At 32.9% G+C, this 22,261-nt stretch overlaps 2 protein-coding genes across 2 annotated transcripts; both read left to right on the plus strand.

Moving 5' to 3' along the window:
- The first annotated feature begins 2,440 nt into the window (after positions 1 to 2,440).
- LOC130801883 (uncharacterized) lies at positions 2,441 to 12,079 on the plus strand. Its single transcript, XM_057665820.1, has 5 exons — positions 2,441 to 2,626; positions 3,345 to 3,414; positions 3,545 to 3,678; positions 8,272 to 8,724; positions 11,184 to 12,079. Exons 2-5 carry the CDS (start codon positions 3,385 to 3,387, stop codon positions 11,584 to 11,586), a joined length of 1,020 nt encoding a protein of 339 aa, XP_057521803.1. The 5' UTR covers positions 2,441 to 2,626; positions 3,345 to 3,384; the 3' UTR covers positions 11,587 to 12,079.
- Positions 12,080 to 14,331: 2,252 nt separating this feature from the next.
- LOC130801880 (glutelin type-D 1-like) lies at positions 14,332 to 20,550 on the plus strand. The gene is made up of 3 exons (XM_057665816.1): positions 14,332 to 14,617; positions 18,704 to 19,424; positions 20,117 to 20,550. The coding sequence occupies exons 1-3, from the start codon at positions 14,422 to 14,424 to the stop codon at positions 20,265 to 20,267; spliced, it is 1,068 nt and encodes a 355-aa protein (XP_057521799.1). The 5' UTR covers positions 14,332 to 14,421; the 3' UTR covers positions 20,268 to 20,550.
- The last annotated feature ends 1,711 nt before the right edge of the window (positions 20,551 to 22,261 follow it).

A 22,261-nucleotide genomic window follows, 5' to 3' on the forward strand; every position in this document is an offset into this window, starting at 1 on the left:
TTTAAACTTTTAAGAGAATCTAATCTAGAAATTGAGAAACAATAAATATTTTATATAATCAATTTAACTTCCCAAAAAAAAATAAATGTTAAAATAATTAAATATAATTAAATGTTTATACTTCCAAAGCAAAAATAATATTAAATTACATAAATTAAATACAAGATTCTTTCTTATATACAGCCATTAGGGCTGTATATATCATTTTCCTTATATTAAAAATAACTTTTCATAAACTACTATATGGGTTTTGGGGAGGGGGGACAAGCGATATTAGGGCGGGATGGGTTGGATATGTAGTGGGGCCGTGGATATGGGGCATGTAAGACCTCATACCCACTATCCAACTACTACCCGTGGCAGGTTGAACTTTTCATACCCATATCCACCCACTACTAGGGATGGTCATGGGTTTAGGACCCGTCCCTTTTTAAGGGTTTGGGTTTTATTTTTTGAGACCATTGGATTCGGGTTGGATCTGGATTCAAAAAAATTGATAGTTTCGGGTCTGGGTCTAGACCCTTGAATCCAAACTCGACCTCTAGATCCGGACCCTGATCCGCCCTATAGACTCGAACCCAGACCCAAACCAAAGGTAATGTTGGCAGTGGGCCATGCTATAGACAACGTATGTGCATGCCATAGTCAACCTGCCACACACAAGAACACATTGGAGTTGCACTAAAAGGCCAAAATCCTTTACCGAGGGTAAAAACTCCTAAAGAGTGTATGGAGTTGTAAAATACGAGATGTGAGTAATGAGAAGGGGAAAGATTAAGTAAGTGGAGAAATGTTATAAGTTAGGGTTGTTTGGGGGGTTTTGGTAAAAAAATGCCATTAGTGTAAATAAAGTAATTGGAATGAGGTTATATTGGTCAAAAAATATGTTCAAAGAAGAAAAGATTCAAAGGGAAAAGTTCTTTATAAAATTTCCTTTTAAGGAAATTTTAAGGAAAATAGGAAAAACAAATATTTCTATGGAAACTAAGAACACATTCAACTTGCTTACGGTTGAAAAGAATGGATGGCCTTTTCTACTATCATTCCTAAAATAGCCAAAATAAAGCCAAGTGAACGGGCAAGGATCTTACGAGAGTTTATTAATACAACTTATTCATTCACACACCTTGTTTATATAAACAAACAAAAGATAGAATTTAAAGGAATGTAACTTGCTAAAAGATATGAATTAATAATTAACTAGTCTAAAGAAAGGAAAAGATTATTTTTGATAATTTGACTAGTCTTAGATGTTTGGAAGGGGTGCCGACTCCTTTCACATATGTTCTTCTTTGACTCTTAGTTGATCCAAATGTTTAAATTGCATAAAATTTTGTCCTCCACGCATCTAAGCGCCAATGTGACATTGAATATTTAAAGAGAAAATTTAAAGCAATGCTGCAAATATAATTTTAGTTGAAACTACCTCTGTAATCTTGTTTCTTGAAATTAGGAGCCATGTGAGCTAGCGTTATTCATCAACTTTATAGATGACTTGTCTTGACTATTGATCTTGGGCACAAACTAATGTTCGACTCTTAATGAACTCGAACCTAATGCAAGTCTTAGAAAGAACGTACATCAGGTGGGGCTTAGATGGTTTTGTACCCCATTTAGTCCTTTTATCCCTAGTTGGATCTTCTTGACTTAAATAACAACTTTAACTTATTTTTTTTAAGTGTTAGGATGTTAGTTTATGGGCTTCTTCCTGTACTTTTTACTATTACTAGAATAAGACCTTTTTACAAAAAATGAAAAACAAAGATTCTTACTAACAAACTTCAATAAATCAAATAAATTTTAACAAAGTAATAAATAAGTAGCTGATCTTACTAAAGCAATAGATAATAAATGAACATCAAAAACATCATTCGCAACATTCACTTTAGAAATGAAGATCCTTCTCCTTGAACACTAATTAAGATGAAGCATCATCATCAATACCAAATTTATCATCCTCATTCAAATCTCATTTATAAATCTCATCAACATTTTTTAATCCACTTACTTTTTGTCAAAATTGCCTCACGAACAACCACCAAAATGAGAGAAAAAATAATATTTCCTCGTATTCACCTTAAGAGTCTCATTTGACTTTTCACAGGAGAGTCAAAAGTGGAACCTTAAGGTAGGAAAGAGAGTGGTATTATGAGTTTTTAATGTAAGGGAGGAAAATTAGTATGGGTAATAAAGGGTATAATTGAAAATAGGATAAAGTTACTAAGGGCATAAAAGTCAAAAACTCATACCAAAAATAAAAATGGGACAATTAAAGTGACTTGACCAAAAAAAAATAGAACACATAAACTGAATAGGAGGGATTAGTAAATTAATAGAAATAAATGAAGCATTATATTTTGTCTTTGAAATAAAAAACCCCTTTTTAACAATATTCTTATAGGAGTATAAAATAAAAAAGTAATTTCCTCATACATGTAAGAATTGAAGGAGAATTTGTTATTATCCAAATCCAGAGTTTCCTTCTCCTCTGATCCTTCCCTTCCCTTCCCTTCCCTTCCCTTCCCTTCCCTTCCCTTCCCTTCTCTCCTCCCCCAAAACCGCCAACCCAACTTGTTCGTCACCGCTAACCCAATTCTTTCGCCTCTCCACCCAGCGTCAATTTCAGGTGCCCACTTTTCTTCTCCTTCTATGTTTCTTCCTTCGCTTTTCCATTCTCCTGTAATTTTGATTCTTTGATTAATGATTCCATATCAATATGGTTGTTTTGTTCTCTTTTACTGTTTTTACATTTTTAATTTGCTCTTTTTATATCCCCTATTATGATTTTGTTGTCATTACCCTGCTGTAAAACCCTACAATGTAGAAGTATGTTTTAATTATTCACAATAGGCCGAATTTAAGAGGGTTTTGGATATATGCGCGGATTAGGATTGGTGCAATTGAAATTTGAGAAAGATTTGGTAGTGATACTATAATTATGTTTTTGAATTAATTGATATATGGGTTATATTGATTCTTTATAAATTTGGTACATGTTTTGGAGTTGTAAACTGGGTCTTATTGGTGAATTTGAGTTGTTAATTGGGTCTTATTTGTGAAGGTATCTGAGTTTAATAACTTAGTTTAGTGATTAACTTGTAGGAGCTTATGTTAGTCACTTCCATCTCTCACTCTTCTTGCATCTTCGGTACTCATGTTGGATACACGAAACTCCAACTTGTGTAACATAGTTACGGGTTTGCGGAATTCTTTGTTTCAAATTTTATATTTTTATGACCAATTCATCTTGCAATATTATGAAGCCTTTGTAGAAATTCTCTGCTTAGCTTAAAACTTTGTGAAGCCATATCTTGATATAATTTTTACGAAAATGTTATTAACAGGTCCAACGGTGTAAATGTTTTGCCGATTAACTTAGATGAGATGGTGTTGGTGACCCATCTTCATACACAGGTAATGGTTGATAGTAATAGGTAGTTCTGTATGCTTGTAGTGTTGTACCTTTTTAAATCAAATTCTTTATGTGTGTGTTCTGTCTGTATATATGCTCTACCTTTCTCTGATTTTTTTTGTTTTTTCTCAGAGTTCTTGTGCTGCAGTTCCTTTAAGAACTTCATTATGGAGCAAAGGAATAACTTTAAGGCATAATGTTGTCCATTTTCAAACGTTTTTAAAAAATGATAGATGTATCTCACTAAAGCACTCTTTTCCTTTAAGGTGAGGGTCTTGCTCTTCTGTTTATTATATGTGAATAAATCTTTTAAGCTTCTTCTCTATTGTTTCTCACGTTAATGTTGTTGCTGTATGTTTATTGACATTGACATGAACTCTTGCTAGACTTGTATTACACAATAACACAACAATGCTAAAGCCTTAATAGCAAAAATATTGCGGGATACAATGCTATATGATTTAAAAAAAATTAGCAAGGAATGGCATCGCTAAAGATTATAATTATTCGACCCTATCCTATACTAATATACAAGTATACAACTAACAAAATGATCATGTACATATATTTTCGTCCTCCTATTATTAGTATCTATTGTCAATTGTTCATCTCAATTTTTCATGTCATTCATTGCGGGACTTCTAATAGTGATATAAAAATGAGTTTCTGCGGAAGTTGGTTTCAGTTTTAATCTGTTTAGAATATTCTAGATACTATGTTGGCTCTGAAGCACATTTTCCAAATAGAACTATTCCGTTTCCATTAGATATGGCACATCAGTTCAACCACTAGATAATCAACTTTTTCCTAAAAATACTTCACCATTTACAACATCTAGCCTTATAAGAGATCTAGACTAGCGTAACTATAACTACTTAGTAGGCTATAGTAACAAAGAAGAGTTGAGTACCATTGCCCCCATACACATAGATCAATTTGTATCAATATTGATTTCATACTCATATACCGAACCCATCTATGCCATTTAATCCTAGTTTTATAATGTAATCTTTATTAGGGTTAAGCCACTTGCGAACACTGGAGATTATGTAACTCTTCCAGGTTAAGCCACTTGTAACCATGAGAAATAATGTAACCCTTCCTAGGGTTAGGACACTTGTAACCACTGGATATAGTGTAATCCTTATTAGATAAGAAGCCGTGTAATATCATTAAGCCAACTTTAAACTTTTCTCTGAGCCTGTGGAGTTAATTTTCTTTTTCTCGTTGCCTAGGAGAGTACATCATTTAAAAAAATGCGTTCCTAAGAGGCATCACGATGTTAAAAGCATAAGAATCAAATCAACTGCCATTATGATTCATATGACATCGGAAAAGCATTTTCAGTGACTCACGCCTTAAGTGATTGAATTGCACTAAGGTGTACTTTACAGTGCATTTGAGCCCACCTAAGGTGCACTTTGCTGCATTTTGGTGTTTCTACCATCTGCTTTTGCAAATAGAATCTTTAATTTTAAGGATTTTGCCTCACCATAGGTTGGTACACGCTGCGCCCTGCGCTTATGGTCATGCTACGACCAGGTTTAGTGTGCCTTGAATCCTTTTTGAACATTGGAGTCGAGATTAATTCCACTATTTTCTTCCTTTGAGATGCATTTATAGATATGATCCTAAATATACTTGGCAAAATCTGCTGTGTTCCAAGAACACTCCTTTAAGTCTAAGCTACAAAAGGTATGGATCTCCAAAACCATGCTATTGGACTTATAGGTTTCCAACCCTCGAGGTGATTTCTGCACATTGTGCCATTGCAGTATTCAAAATATATCATATTTGGAAAATATTTAGGTTTCGTGCCTTATTTTAATATTTTGCGCATGGAAAAAACCATGGTCGCATATGTGTTGCATAAATGGTCATAGTGTCTCAGAAAAAGAGTAATTATGTGAACTGCAGCCTATGCTTGTGAATTTATGAAAAAAATGACATAAGGGGTGTTTTGAACTTTTATTTGCATTTTTGTTGTTGAACTAAGCTATTATAATTGTGCTATATAAGATACTTTATGTATAATAATTAATTTATTCATTAGTTAATTATTTTGTTTAACAACTAAAATTAGGAGTAAATATAATCACAAAAACTTGGGTGAGACTGTCTCACTTGTGAGACGTGTTTTATTGGGCTGGCCCAACTGTATATAGTTTTGTTTTACCAATTTCACAAATTAAAATGTCAATTTTAAGAGTTAAAAGACCAATTTAAAGACTTAAAAGACCAATTTCAAGGACTTGAAATTGACATTTTAAGTCATGGAATTTGACAGTTTTAAGACTTAAAAGGTCAATTTCATTGCTCAAAAAACTAATTTTAAGACTTGAAAGACCAATTACAAAATATTAAATTCTCATTTCAACTTTAAAAGAGGATGACTCAAACATTAAATAGATATTAAAAACTTTGAAATTGACCTTTTAAGTCTTAAAATTGAATTTTTAAGTCTTTAAATTATCCTTTTAAGTCTTTAAATTAGTATGTCAGAATATTTAAAAAAAATCACTAGGCCTGGGCCAGTTGCACGGCTAAGGCCGTTTCACAGGAGAGTAATTGAAATATAATATTAGTGATTTTAATAATCAAAGTTGATAGGTATCAATGAAATTTTAATGTGAGATAAATTAACTTTAATTGTGAAATATCGTTGTAACGGTGAAATGACTGGGTAGTAGTGAAATAATGGGTGTTACACGTTACATAACAGTCAACGTGGCGTTTTAATCATGAAAACTCATGCGCCGTTATAGAACGAGATTTTACATTGAAGTTAATTTATCTCACATTAATAGATGGGTACTACGTAACGTAATAGAACGAGGGAGTTTGTATTCCATGGCTCTGCGACAATCTTATGTGCATATATAATTTCTTAGTGTTGATACAAGTGCCAACTGCCAACATACTTTAAGGGGAGGTTGTTTCTTTCGTATTTTGATGCATTTCGAACTGTGATGTCACAATTCTTCATCATTCATAATGAAGATGGACACATTTGATTCATGTTCCTATGAATATTGAGCAACATGGAACGTTACATATCTTAAGACTCATATTTGAACTAGTATAACTTTTAAGTCTCTTTCTAAAGATGATTATTTAAACATAATTGCTATGAGAGATCAACTTTTATGGATCACACAATATGTGATTCTTGATTAGTGCATATTGTGTACCCATAAATTAAAATGTATTAATTGTTATATTGTTTAAAGCTTAAGATAATTAGAGTTTAAAAAAATATATAAATCAAACATCAACGCTTGAGAATGCAACTCACCTATGCATGTTGACACCACTATTACTATCTTCTTTTTATGTTCCTTTTCTGAGGTTCAATGCTTGAGTTGAGAATAGAGCCTCATTTTAGAAGAAGATCAAACTTTAGCTTAAGCAGAAATACATGTCTTCAGGAGAGTAGTTATTGTCGATGCTCCTCATTCATCGAAGTTTATAAATCATACAACATTTTACTGCATTACCTCCTTTATCCCCTATTAATCTCGTATCAACTTGTTATTATTGGTTGCAATATTGAACAAAACCAATTTTTATTTTTTGAAAATTATTGAACAGAACCAATACTAATTGTTATAATAAAGGGAAAAATTGCAACTACATGATGAAGCTCACTTTTTATAATAACCACCTATGTTCTTTTGAAAAAAAATTCAATTACTTAATTTAATGATTATGTTCTTTTGGAAAAATTCAATTACTTAATTTAATGATTCATTGACACACTACCAATTGACGACCTTATTTGAGTTTTTCATGACTTGGGGTCCCTAACTCTCTTTTTGTTTCCATCACCTATTCTTCTTTGAAAACTTAAATCACTTATAAACCCCACAAAAAATGTTGTAAGTTGTAACACATGTACCAAAGCTTTAGTTTAACAAAAACTCTCTAAAAGCTACTTTGAAGGGACACTTCATGAGATTTGTTGTGATTTTGGATAAAAATGTATGTAAATACCCTTGAGAAAACCTCTAAAATTGCAAATTAGGATTCATAACATTTGAAATAAATTGGTAGCGACAAATTGAAGGACATTGGAGGTAATTGGGTTAAACTAACATCCTCAAATGCTAATTATGATTTTAAAATTATTTAAACTAATAAATATAGGGTTAGATTTAATTGAATTTCAATAATTCAATTCATCAAGCAACCTCTTTCACAAATTTAGGGGAAAAGTAACACGTTAGCCGAACAACATCTTTGCTCTTTCTGTCTCATTTTAAATTGTGATTGTTGGTAATGATGATGTCAATTGTTGGTTTTATAATGGGGATAGGTGAGAATTGAAGGAGGTGAAGAAAATTGGGGCGGAGGAACAAGAAGAGTTTGGTTGGTATGGCAGGGTTATGTTTTTCCCTATAAAATGTTGCTCATTTGTCAGAGAAAGGGACGAATGTGGGTCCCACTTAAAAAAAATGTAAAACCATTAGTTTAGTGGCACATAGCTAAGTGTTTGGATTTGAGGTTTGATTAGAGAGATTTAATACCATGTGGTTCTCAAAAATTTATATAATTAGTTAGTTGACTATTTTCCTTTGATAAAAGTAATGTTAGTGTTTCACTTACGATCAAAAACTAATCTAGGCATAATTCACACATGAATGAAGCGTACGGAAAGAGCTTCAAGCTCATTTGTTTAGAGATGGAAAAGCATATTAATTCTTCATGTTTTTTCTCCTTAGTACATAAGCAGTGTGAGATATTGGTAATGCTCATTTTAGCGGCATCATTTGTCTCTTTAGCTTTGCTTTGAATGCTAATGTCTTCGAATGTTGCTCCCTTGTTTATGATTTGTTAATTCTAGTGGTTTTCTGCTCCAGGCCAGTGCCTAGACGCTTGCGTGAAGGTAAAGGGAAATCGTTGCGGATTTCGTCCTTCAAAGGAAATGTTCAAGATGAAAAAGCTGGTGATGCATCAAGTAAACCAATATCACCCAAAAGCTCTGTCAAAGTATCTTTTCTACCACAAGAGAGGGAGGAAAATCTTACAGAACCTCGCACATCCCAGGACGCAACAGTTTCTTGTGCATCTGAATCAAACAAGAGGATTTCTCAATCTCAGGCTATACATAGATTATTCACAAAATGGTTGTCACTTCTGCGAACTGGAGCAGCTGCTTCCAATGAAGATGGGATCCTGGAAAGTCCGCCTCAAACGGATCATCTTCCAGAGCAAAAAGCAACCAACTCTGACGAAAAAGGCAAGATTCTAAAGGCAGTTATGAGCTACTTTCTGGGACTGGATGCGGCAATTAGTGTTCCCTTGCTAATATTGTAAGTAAATGGTTATGCTTCAAACTTTGAGCTGCACTTCAAAAGTGCTCTCTCTTTTTCTGTTTTTTAATTTCCATGTCGATTATTGCTAAAACATAGGCAGGTCAATTTTTATCTTTAAATTCAGTTTGTTGGATTATGGATTGTTTCTTCTCAGGAGAAAATTTTGGATTCTGCTTTCTTTAGGCGAGACACCAATCAATTTTGTGTTTATTTTTGGGTACCTCATACATTAGCTAAATATTACAGATAAGGGATTTGCTGAGCCTTGTTATGAGAAATACTGATTCAGAGCTTTGGTGTTAGCATTATATTGCACATCCCATATTGGGACATGTGTTTGCAAATTGATAGTTAGGAGTCAATCATTGAAGTTGTCACAACAATAATACATTGTATATGTTAGCAAAAATCTATTCTCTAAGAGAATTGAAGGGAAGATATGAGAGGAAAATGCTTAGGATGTTGCGTAGCAGATGCAAAAAGGTTAAAATTGAGTAGAAAGTATATTTGATGGAACTTTAATTTGGCTGGTGAATGAACTATTTTCGAGTCTTGAAAAATATTCTTGCTATGTCCTAGAACAACTTGCTCCCTTGAGAAATTTATTTTTATGTTAGTCTAATAGAAGTTATAAGTGTCTGTTACTTCTACATAGTGGTAGCATTTGCTAGGATTCCAACAATATGTACACATTATATCTAAATTTGTGTTTGTTCATTGATTGATTTATGCTTGTTGAACTTCTAGTCACTTCTATCTGATGCATCTTAAGTATCTTTTAATGCACTTGTTATTGTTGAAAATCTAGTGTTTGGGGTTATGGAATGTTATTTTAGTGTTTCAAAGCCTTTTATTTTATTCAAAGGGTCACTAGTGACTAGACAATGGTTTTGCGAATAGCTTCCTATTGCACGAAATTTTAGGGGAGAGGGCCATCAAAATAGTTTTGAAAAAGAGGTGAAAGTGAAATTTGGAGCGCTTGGATCGTTGGTCATGACTACTTTCAAGTCTTCAAAATAGCTCTGCTTGGCAAGGCGATCCTTGTAGCATGTGGGGCACGTTGAACAACAATTAAAATGTCCTTTGTCATATTACTTCCTAAAACAGTGTTGCAGCAGGAATACTGGAGTTGAGAATTGTGTTACCCAACAGTGTTTGTTGAACATTGGCCATTTGGTGTAGTTGGTCACAATTTTGGTGGAGTGGCCAGATGCGCAATGTTCACGTTGTTGGATGTGGGTCAATCAGACTTGAGGTTTTAAAGTTTCTTCTTTCTTGACAAGAATAGTGTAGGCAGATAAGACATTTGCAGCAAGGTGATCGGGTGATGCTGTATCAAAAAGGTTATTAGAGTAATTATATATTTATTCTTTCTTATTATTGGTATGGTTAATTTTTAACGGCATCAGGGTACTGCAATGTTGTACATGAGGTTTGGGGTAGTTTATATTTTGATGGTCTCCTAATTTTCAGTTTGCAAAGCCAAACAGATGACATTTCTAATTAGGGGACACTGGACCACAACCTGACATCTTGGTTGACTTGTAGGCTTTCAATATTTGTGTTCGGTTGAATTGCTTCGTAAGACAAATCTTTGTTAAAGATGGGATATATTTACATGGGACTTGAGAGTTTAGCCGGAAGAATCCATTGTTGAAGAGTCCATATATCAGTCGAAATTGGCAAGGGTGGAGGTCAAATCATTTGAGAAGTGAGGTGAACAAGCAAAGAAATTTTATTAAAAAATTTATATTGATGAACAAGGATTTTGGGCAACTAGTATGCTCTTGCATCATTTCTATTATGTGGGGTTAAACATACAAAGTTAATGAATGGGGAAGGTTCTATTATGAGACTTGTCTTCAAAATAACTTGAATTCTTCTTAGTTTTTCGTAGTATCCTTTTTTTGTGTTGTCTCAGAAGATTGCTCCTCCCTAAAAATGTCTAAATGACCATGGGGTACCCACTAACTTACCAATACTTCCAGTTATTTGCGTCCATCATTTTTCGTCTTTCATCAACTCCGAACCAAAAGTTAAAAAGTCACAAAGCAACTTTTGATGGGGTAATTTTAATGTGAAACTAGTATTTCTAGTGACCTTTTGGGTGTAATATTTTGTTTCTACTTTGTTATGATTCTCTAAGTTCATGGTTTATGGACCAGGTAGATGCTGTATGGTCTTATAAAAATGAAACTTGTAGTTGCCGTCAAAAACTAAGAATAGGAAAAGGAGCTTAACTAGATACGGCCAATCTAGTTTGACAATTTTGATTGCCGAATTTTGATCTTCCAGTTTGAACTTCTAATGAACATCACACAAAGCTGTATTTTCTTCGATTATGGTATAGTGATAGTGATATATTGGAGCTCTTTAGATACTTTAATGTTTACTATTACTACCTGCAAATATCGATGTTTACTTCTTTCTTATTGTGATATCCTGATGTCGCGCAGCATTCCTCTCTATTTAGCTGTAAATGTGAAGTATGGCTCTCAAGTTTCAAGAGAATTGACTCCGTTGTGGATCCTAGGTCCCTTGATTGCGGCTTTGTATGTTAAGCTGCTTCGGTGGATTTTCGCTCTATACCTCTTCTCCTTCAAGCTATCTGTGAAGCTAATAAAAAATCTACCTGCTTACTACTCAACCGCATCACATTGCATCGGTGAAGGGAATTTTAGAAGTCGAATTTGGCAACCAATTACTTACATACAAAACTTAGATTACAAAGAGGCATCCATAAAGCGGTGGAAGATAGTTCGAGAATGGGCAGTTGAAAAATACCTCGATTTTGTGGAATCGATATGGCCGCACTATTGTAGGACAATAAGGTTTCTGAAGAGAGCTAATCTTATTTAAATTTCATAGTATTTGGATCGAAGTCTCGTGTGACGGCATTGTGCTATTCTAATGTGCGCGAATATCAGAAACGAGCTATTTTGTTCGGCTCTCAAATCATTTTCATGATCTTCTCAAATTGTTGTTTTTCACACTGGGAATTTGTAGAAAAAAGTGTAGTGTACACTTGTAATATTAGTTTGTATTTTTGGTTTGAGTTCAAAAATATTTTGTGCCTCCATATTGAGGAGCTTTTTTTTTTGTTGACTTGATCCATCATTTTTAGTAATTCTCCAAGGAGGTTAAAATCTTCAGAGTTTCTGCTTCTGAGTTCTGAGTAAGCAAAGCTTGCCTGGGTTTATCTTTTAGAAGTGGTACCAATCAATGCTTTTGGTTTGGTCTTGATGCAATCACCTGATATATTACTCGTCTGTTCCTTTAAATTCGCTATGTAAATTGAACTTAGTTTTTATAAATGTCTAGCAAATCCAAAGGGACACTGAGTAATTAGATTTGTTCATTCTAATCGATTTTGAGTTATGCGTTATAAGGTCGCGTTGATATGAAATGTCTTTTGCGTTGTCCATCGTTATTCTTCTCTTTGAAGCTTTTTTTAACTTGCTCATGAAAAATTAAGTTTACTTGCACTTAGTGGTGGATTCAGAAAAAAAAAAAAAAAAGTGATGTTAAAAATCAAATTAAAAATTTACATTTAACAACATGAATAAAAAACAAAGGATACTGTGGTTGATTAATTAAGAATTTGGATTTTGTTTTTCTGTTTTATAATATTTAAAAAATTAGGAAGGACACGCATTTAATTTAAAATGAATCTCATTAATATTTCTCCATATGTACACTGCATTTATTTGCTCTTCCACAACTTTTCAACATCATAATTTATGTGTCCTTTATTTATTATTCACACCCCGTACGCTCACCTTAATGCTATGTTCAATCATGGATGAGAGAAAACACGGAATTATGGGGGAATTAAATAAAGGAAAATTTAATCTTTTGCTTATTTTCCTATAATAATATTAACTTTTGATTAACCATGAATAATACCAACTTTAACTAACATGTTAAAAATCAAACTATAAGAGATTATATGACAAAAAAATTTGGTAAATTAATTAATAAACTAAAGTTGATATTAATCAATAGTTGGTATTATTGTTAGGAAATTAACAAAAGATTATATTATTCACGGTAATTTTTTAATTTTATTTTCACATTTGGGTATCAGAAGGGAGGAAAGTGATATCCTAACGTCATGTTATTTTGTGAAAATAACATGCTCAATATATTCAAAACAAATATCATATAAATCTGATTATCTTTTGTTCGGTCTAAATCAAAAAACTAATTAATGGGTAATTATTAATTTATTATACTTTATCCATTTAATAATGCTTACACTTCTTATTATTTTGATTTTTGTTTTTTTTCACAATATTTCTTTGCAAAAATACAATTCAATAATTTCTATTTTACTTATATTTTATTTTCACCATCACATTATTACTTTTTCACCTATCATCTAAATTAGGGTAAAATAGACGAAAATGTATTAAAAGCGACTTTTTTAATTCTTGTGCCACCATCCAAAGGTGTGACTTTTTTAAAGGCCCTATGCAATTTCAAAAATTATGATATTTTTCTAACAACTTTGTATCTTCAAATGTTTAACATATACTACGTAATTTAATATTAAACTCTCCAATTTTTTAAGATCACCTACGATTAAATATGTTACATGCAAAGTCAATTTATTATTTTTTATGAAAAACGAGGTTCTTGGTTGATGCAATAATGGAAGGAAATCAAAAGAAGGATTTGCTGAGTTGTTTATCTATGGATCTGAAAACTAATCATACCCTTATCATCATCATCAACCTATTCGGTGTATACCGCTTATAGAAAAATTATATACAGGGTCTGGGGAGGGAAGGACAGCGACAACTCATAATCATAAAGGAGAGTGCGGCCAAAAGAGTCCCCCGGCTCGAGAAAGATAAGGAGACATTACTACACGGAAAAAATAAATTAAATACCTATAAATAAAATAAATAAGTAGAACCAACTACAAAATAAAAGAAAACAAAAAAAAAACAAATAATAAAAGAAACGAGAGAAGCAAGAGGATAAGAACACCAAAAGATAATCTAAGAGGACATTAGTAATCTAATACATGGATATGGCGCCTCCAACTACCCATATCCCTAGTCAGGCTTTCAGAGAGGTTTAACTCATGCAAGTCAACTTTTATATGCTCATCCCAAATTCTCTTGGGTCTTTCTTGTCTCCTTTTACCCTCTACTATAATGCTTTCTACCCTCCTCATAGGGGCGTCGAAAGTCTTTCTCTACACGTGTCCAAACCACCTCAATTTATTTTCGCGCATTTTTCCAGAAATAGGAGCTACCCCTAGTATGTCCCTAAACTCTTGGTTCCTAATTCAATCCATTAATGTGTGCCCACACATCCACCTCAACATACGCATTTCTGTAACTTTCATCTTATGTTCAAAAATCTTTACAGGCCAACATTCGGTCTCATATAGGAGAGCAGGTCTGATTGCCGCCCGATAGAATTTTCCTTTTAACTTATTTGGGAATTTCTTATCACATAGCACCGCGGTGGCTGCTCGCCACTTGAGCCAACCCGCATATATAAAATGATAACAATAACAATAATAACAATAATAATATAATCAATTATTACACCACTTGATAATTTATTTTCCCTATAAAAATATGGCCTTAGTCTCAACTCTCAACCTCCAAATCACCAAACAGAAAAGTAAAAAAAAAAAAATAATTAGTGAGAGTATTTGATTTTCCCTTAAAAAAAATGGAGATAGAATTATCACCAAAAGTAGCAAAAAAAGTGTATGAAGGTGAAGGAGGATCATACTTGACATGGTTTCCATCAGAACTTCCAATGCTTAAACATGGAAATATTGGAGCTGCTAAGCTTTTTCTTAACAAGTTTGGTTTTGCCCTTCCTCATTATGCTGATTCCTCTAAAATTGGCTTTGTTCTTCAAGGTTCTTTTTTTTATTTCCACTTTTCATCCATTTTTTTTATTTACTTTTACTTTTTCAAAATTTATTTACTTTTATTTTGCATATTAATATTAATGTTTATAGGCAACACCTAGTTATTGTACCATAATAATTATTAATTAGAATTTGTTGAGAACTACTCACATAACTACTCCTATATTCAACCACAGCTATTATGGTGGTGTAATATTATTTCAATTAAAATATTTATTATTTTAGAGTTAGTTATTTTAGTAAATTATTGGTAGTAGTGAGTTTGTGGGTTATTCAATTTTTCACATTTGACATTATTGGCTTAGTTTTAAAAAATTTAGTTATTTGTATCTTTGTTTAAATTCATTTGTAGCTTTTCATTAATATAAGAGGAAAAAACAATATACCAAATTTATGTTTATCATTTTATTAGAGGTGTTCATTCGGGTGATCGGGTCGGTTTCGGACGGGTGTCATTTAGTTCAGTTGTATTTCGAATCGGTTATTTTTCGGATGCGTGTTACGGTGGGTCACACTCGGGTCAGGTCGGTTAGTCACGATTCGGTTGAAGATCAGTTATTTGAGCTATTGGGTTAGCATCGGTTCGGTGTCGATTGAAGTTCGTGTCGAGTAGTCAATCGGTCTCGGACTGTCATCGGTTAATAATTGGTTCGGTTTTACCGGGTACAGATCGGGTTCGGGTATTATTTTCTAGTAGAATTCGACTACGAATTACTAATTACTATAGATCGAGTCAATATCAGATTAAATTGTTAGACATTTTTTAATTGATGATAAGATTTTCCTTAGTTAAGGCAAAATAGTTAAAATGCAAATCAGTTAGTGATTATTACTTTTTTACTTTTACTTGTTTGACTGTAAATTAAAATTAAAGTTTTATCATTTTTCATCTAAATTGATTAAAAATAGTTAAATAAATACTGACCATTGATTATTAACTCTAAATATATAAAACCATATTTGTATAAAATTTAATTTATTAAAATTTCTATTACTTTATTAGATTAACTAATAAGATGATTGAGTATGAGTCGATTATACCTCTATATTAAAAATTGGTTTAGGTTTACAGCATTTCGATTAAAAATTTGTTCAGGTTAAGTCGGTTTTAGTCGGATCAAGTTTGGTTTTGAGCATGATTCGGGTCGGTTACTATTAGGTTCAGGTAATCTCGGTTAACGGTTATATGTCGGTTATAAAAATAGGTCACAGCTCGGGTTCGATTTTACGATTTTCGGTCTAAATCGGTTCGGGCGCAACTTTGGTTGGACTAATATCGGTTCGATAAACCTAAAAAAGAAACATATTTTCAGGTCGGTTAACTTTTGATTTCAGTTCGGATTTTCGGTTCGAGTCATATTTGAACAGCTCTACATTTTACCATACTTACTTTCTTTAATTTTTTTTTCCCAACATTTCATTACATTGAATTTATTGCTAGATCAAGAAATAAATGTAGCAAATAAAAAAAAAATATTTTCCTCATTTGGATATCGAAGGGGAGGGGAGTGATATACATCCTAACATGGTACACATAAAAAAACTAATTAACGAGTAATGATACGTTATTTTGTGAATTAAGTTGACTTATAAGTTAGTGTTTCGAGAATAACTATTTCTATTTCAAATTATAAATTTTAATTATAAAATTATAAATAAATTATATGAAAATAATAAGGCATGGCAAGTTATTTCTAAATTTTCAGTTTAAACTCGTTATCATTTCTTACCCGAGATAAAGTATGTATTTGTCTAGGGTCTAGAGCTAGAAAAGGAGTCAATACTCCATTTGTAATTATAATAAGTTTCATCAATTAAGAAATATATAACGCATTTATATTTATAATGATAATTATAAAATATAGGGGTTCGTTCCTAATTTGTTTAATTTTGCCAAGCATCCATCAATGACTAGAATTGACTCTAGAGATGACTTAATTTTTCGAGTTTGCCTAAAACCTATAAAATGTAAAAACAAAACTGCTCTACTTATTTTAAAAACAATAATAAAATTAGCTTAAAATCTAATTTTAAATTATTTTAATATGTTAAACACTAAATTAAAGGCAATTCTATATCTGAACGAATATGACAATTCACAAAGAAAAGGACAAACACAAATTATCATTTTATGAAATACTGAGGTTCATGCAATAATGGAAAGACAAGAAGGATCTGCTGAGTTGTTATGGATGTGAAAGCTAATCATACACTTATAATAAACTATTACTCCCTCCGTCCTGACAGATTTGTTTAAATAAAATCTATGTTTTTTTAATAAAAGTAAATATTGGTAATAAATAAAAAAAATTGTATAGATTAAATTAAAAATAATAATACATACAAAGTGGTAAAATGGATTAAAATAATAATTAATGTAAAATGAGTTGGATAGAAAAAGTCACCACTTGATAATTTAATACTCCTATAAAAATAAGGAAATAGGACAACTAAATTGGTTCGGAAAGAGTATTTAATATCCTATAAAAATATGGCCTTAATCTTATGTCTTAATCTTGTAATCTTGTAATACTTTTTTTATATTTTTTCGACATTTTATTTTAATTCTTTTTAAAATAAACTTACTCTAATAAGCCATTTGATTACCGAGTTTACTTAGACAAATACACCCTAAAGTGGGGATTATTCATGGTTAATCAATAGGTAGAATTATTTTTAAAAAAATCTGAAAATATTAGATTATTCTAGGTAATTTCTTCTTATTTTTTTTAGATCTTATGAGTTTAGTCAAAGGTTCAACTTTTTTAGATAGTATGAGTAGACTTTACATATTGTTAGAGGTCTAATTTTTTTAGACCTTATAAATTTAGTTAAAGGTCTAACTTTTTAACCCTATAAATTTTTAAAAAAAATCAAGGTATAAGTTTAAATTTATGAAATTCTACGTAAATTTGAGAACGACCATGCTCAACTAGTATTCATGGAAAAGCACACAACTTATTCATCTAAGTGAAAGGTAAAAATATTCAATTATTCAATTAACATTGGGACCTTTTTATCTAATGTCCATATTTTTTCGCCTTCACAATCAGTCATTCCTACCATTTTTCATATGAAGCTGCATCCAAAATGTTGAAAACAAAGTATAAATAAAAAGTTATTAATCATTTTGAAAATTGTTCTTCAGTCAAACAGGTTATGTTGGATCGGGTTCGGGTCATATATAAATTGGTCAGAACCCCTTGACCCAAACTCAACCCATTTTGATCAAACTACCAACTAGTTGAACCAACCAACTATTAACGACCAACAACCAATTGCGGAATAAGCTACTCATGTGAGAGACCGTCTCTCGATAAGACGATCTTATACCAAGGAGCCCATATACTAAAAATTTATATAGCTATGTTATTCAACCCATGCATAGAACCGTCTCACGGCGAGACTATCTCATACAAGAATTAATGTTGCGGAATATCCCCTTACTAATACACGTCTAGCTCATGGTTATAAAAATCTCAATCTAGATCGTAGGGTCGTACGATCCTACGACCCAGATCGATGCCAGCGACTAGAATCGCACATAGGATCGGAATAGGATCATGCATAGGATCGGTGGGATCGTTAGGAACGATTAGGATTATTTGTGGGATCGGCTAGGATCGTGGGTAGGATTGTTAGGATCAGCTAGGATCATTGGTATGATCGGTTAAAACTACTAATTTAATTATTTTTGCTAGTATCTTTGTTCTTTTTTGCTTACTATGGTTTATTATTATATCCTTGTGTGTATGTGCTATAAATATATTATGTGTGGTGTATATCTTGTATATATATTTTGTCATTTCATTATAAAGAAAAAACGGCATTAAAAAAGTAAGATATGTATGCATTTTAAAATTGAAGTAAAATCTTAACAAAATGTGGGTTTTTAACACTTTTTTAAATTGAAAATGCTCAAACAATAAATTTATACATAATACAACTTGTTAATTCTGCAAGTTTGTAGGATCATCTAATCCTACAATTTGATCCCACTAGTTGATTTCGATGCTACGTAGAATCTCGATCATGAGAACTTTGGTCTAATTGATTGATGTTGCCCTGTATCAGGTAAAGGAGTAGTAGGAGTAGTATTTCCTGAGAAAGAAGAGAAAGTAATTGAAATCAAGGAAGGAGATGCAATTGCAATCCCATTTGGAGTTACTACATGGTGGTTCAACAAACATGACACTCAACTAATAATTGTTTTCTTAGGTGAAACCACTAAAGCACACAAACCAGGAGAATTCACCTATTTCTTCCTCAACGGCTCTAATGGAATCTTCACCGGATTTTCTCCAGAATTTGTTAGCCGTGCTTGGGACTTACCACAAAATGTCATCAATCCCCTAGTCAATAACCAAACATCCCAACTAATAGTCAAGCTTAATGACTCCAACAGACTGCCTGACCCCATTTTTGAGCATCGAAATGGCATGGTGTTTAACTGCTTGGAAGCAGCCTTAGATGTCGATGTTAAGGGTGGCGGTAAGGTGGTCGTATTGAACGCGAAGAGCTTGCCGTTGGTGGGGGAAATAGGCCTTGGGGCTGACCTTGTTAGGCTCAATGGTAAGGCTATGTGTTCCCCTGGTTTCTCGTGTGATTCAGCTCTTCAAGTGACTTATATTGTTAAAGGGAGTGGCAGGGTTCAGATTGTTGGGTCTGATGGGAAAAGGGTACTTGATAGTTGTGTTAAAGAAGGAGATTTGTTCATTGTTCCAAGGTTTTTTGTGGTTTCTAAGATTGCTGATGATGATGGGTTAGAATGGTTTTCTATCATCACTACACCAAAGTAAGCATCTTATCTCATCTTTATTTGCATTATGATGATGGCTCGTTAAATCGTGTGCACTTTTTATTTATGTGAAGTTGTTATGATGTTTGCTACTAAGGGTCAATTAGAAATAACCTCTTTGTAAGGGTTATCGCTGTTCACTAAGAGGGATAAGGATGCGTTTATTCGATCGACCGTCCAAACCTCATCCTAAATACGAGTCACTTGTTATCAAGAAATCAACTCAACCAAAGCTTAAGCTGATGGTTGAGTTGGTTCCTTAACATGGCATTAGAAGCTAGCGTGACAAAAAGTTATAGGTTCGAATCTCAATCACTCCTCATTTCTAGGAGGGCATGTGTTGAATATACACTTTTAGCCCAAAAGGCTTTTGTTTGAGGGGCATATTAGAGTATATAAAATATCGTGTAACTACTCTTGTGAGAAACCGTCTCTCAAAAAGAAGACCCCAAAACAAGCTTACATTTTTATTTTCTCTTATTTGTATTAATTGGACTATTTAGCCCATATATCTAACGCGTCTCTTGGAGAGACCGTCTCTCACAACAATTTGTAAATATCGTGGGACCTTAATCGTCAGTTTAAACTTTTGATTAAGTTTGTTCCATAATGCTTGTTACTACTATTAGATTGTAATTTAATTAGAAACTAGGTTGGTTATTAACATGTATTTTTGGGTGGTTTTGTAGTCCTGTGTTTACACATTTAGCTGGGAAAACATCAGTGTGGAAGGCATTATCTCCGGGAGTGCTTGAAGCAGCCTTTAATGTGTCTTCAGAAGTTGAGCAGGAATTTCGTTCTAAAAGGACATCTGATGAAATATTCTTCCCTCCTAATTAAGAAGATGATAAAGAGTTAACTTAAAATTTGTTACACTATATTCACAGAGAGTTACTCTTGTGAGAGATCGTTTGTCAGTGAAATAAACTTAAAATAAGATGTCTATGTACTAATAATTTGTATTAGTTGGATTATTTAACCCATATATGAGGTGTGTCTCTCGGTGAGACCGTCTCATACAAAAATTTTTAATTTACAAAATAGTTACTATGATTTGTGTAAAATGACAAATTTACGGAGAAGCTTTTATATGCATAATATTTAAAACACTTTTCCCATCAAATGTGTGTGGTTTATAAATTTATAATTTTCTTTCTTCGTACATTCCAAAATAATTTTTCGTAATGCTATATATGAAAATTTCAATGGAAAATTTATTTTTTTCCTCAAGATTTAGCACCAATGAGGATGACCTAATATCTTTTTCCCCATGTAGTCAAGAATGTGATAATTTCTTTTTTGGGAAAATTGTAAACAAACACCTTTTAAAACCCGGTTTTTGTAAAGAAACACCTTTTAAAATTTTTTTTGCAAATAAACACCTTTTAAGACACTTTTTGTTAAATTAAACACCTTAATTGGAATTCCGGTGGGTTTTGTCCAAATTCCGACGTTGACTTTGCGTTTTGACCTCCAAAAACATGCGCGTGTTTGCAATTTCCTTATAATACACGCTCCTTTCTTTTCAACTTCCATAAAAACTCCATTTACACCCTAAAATCCCATTTGAAATCATTCTTCTCCTTCTCTCTCTTTGCTTTGAAGTTCAATTTCTAGGGTTTTCAAAGGTTGATGCTTTGATCTTCCATTTAGTATGTCTTCTTCTAGTGGTTGTTCTCGTGCCATTGAAAACTCACAACATTGTAGATGCTACTGTGGGTTGCGAATTGCGATAATGAGGTCCTGGACCCCCAAGAATCCTGGGCGTAGGTTCATGGCTTGTAAATTATATGACATTGAAAGTGGAAGAAGGGGTTGCTCGTTCTTCAGGTGGATTGATGCGGATCAAGTAGAGTGGCAAAGGGTAACTATTAATGAGTTGGTGGAGGTGAAGAAGGAATTGATGAATGAATTGATTGTGCTGAGGAGTGGGTTGAGTAGGTCGGTGTATGACAAATCAGACAGTTGGCATGTTGGGAGGTTGAAGGTGGCAAAAAACTGCAGCAAATGTCAATTTTTGGCTCTTTTGGTTGTTTTATTTTTAGGAACTGTATTTAAGATGATGGACTAGTTTGGTTGTGTTGTTGGTTGTTTATGCTTTTGCCTCAATTTTCAATATGTACTTTTGAAGTATTCAACCAAACTCATCAGTCGTTTATGTGTTTGAATCAAATATGTTAGATGTTAGATGTTAATGTAAACTTGTAGTATTGTATTGAATCAAATATTGAATCAAACTAGTTTGGTTAATGTAAACCATGTTGGTTAATGTAAACTTGTAGTATTGAATCAAATATGTTAGATGTTTTTCTTTTTGTATCCATTTTATACTGTGCAGCTTGCATATCATCCATTTGTTAAGCATTCAACCAATTCTCATAATGCATAATGTCATCCATAACATGAAAATACATATAAAGTCATTGACTAAGCAATAAAAAGTAATAATGTTTAACAAACAAACTTCAGAGGTACTAAATTCAAGTGTGAGATGTTTGAGATGAATCTACTGGTTGTGAGGAGTTGTTGTTGATTTCTTCTTGACTTTGGCTCATTTTACCCCTTTTCTTCTTTATGGCTTGTTTTGGAACACCATCACTCATTGGCCTTCCTCTTTTTGCTGGAGGTTTAGGGGGTGCAGGTGGGTTCTTGCATTTGCTTTTATTGTGGCCTAGACCTCCACAGTTACTGCATACATTGGGCTTCTTCTTTCTTAGTACTGGAGGTTCATGTTCAGCTTCCCCCTCACCCTTCTCTTCGATTCTTTTTTTTTTGTGATGGTCTGCCAGGGAGCTTTTTCACAGCAGGAGGGTTAGGTTTGGGATGCTCTGTAG

The sequence above is a fragment of the Amaranthus tricolor genome, chromosome 15 (genome assembly GCF_026212465.1).
Source record: "Amaranthus tricolor cultivar Red isolate AtriRed21 chromosome 15, ASM2621246v1, whole genome shotgun sequence".
Lineage (NCBI taxonomy): Eukaryota > Viridiplantae > Streptophyta > Magnoliopsida > Caryophyllales > Amaranthaceae > Amaranthus > Amaranthus tricolor.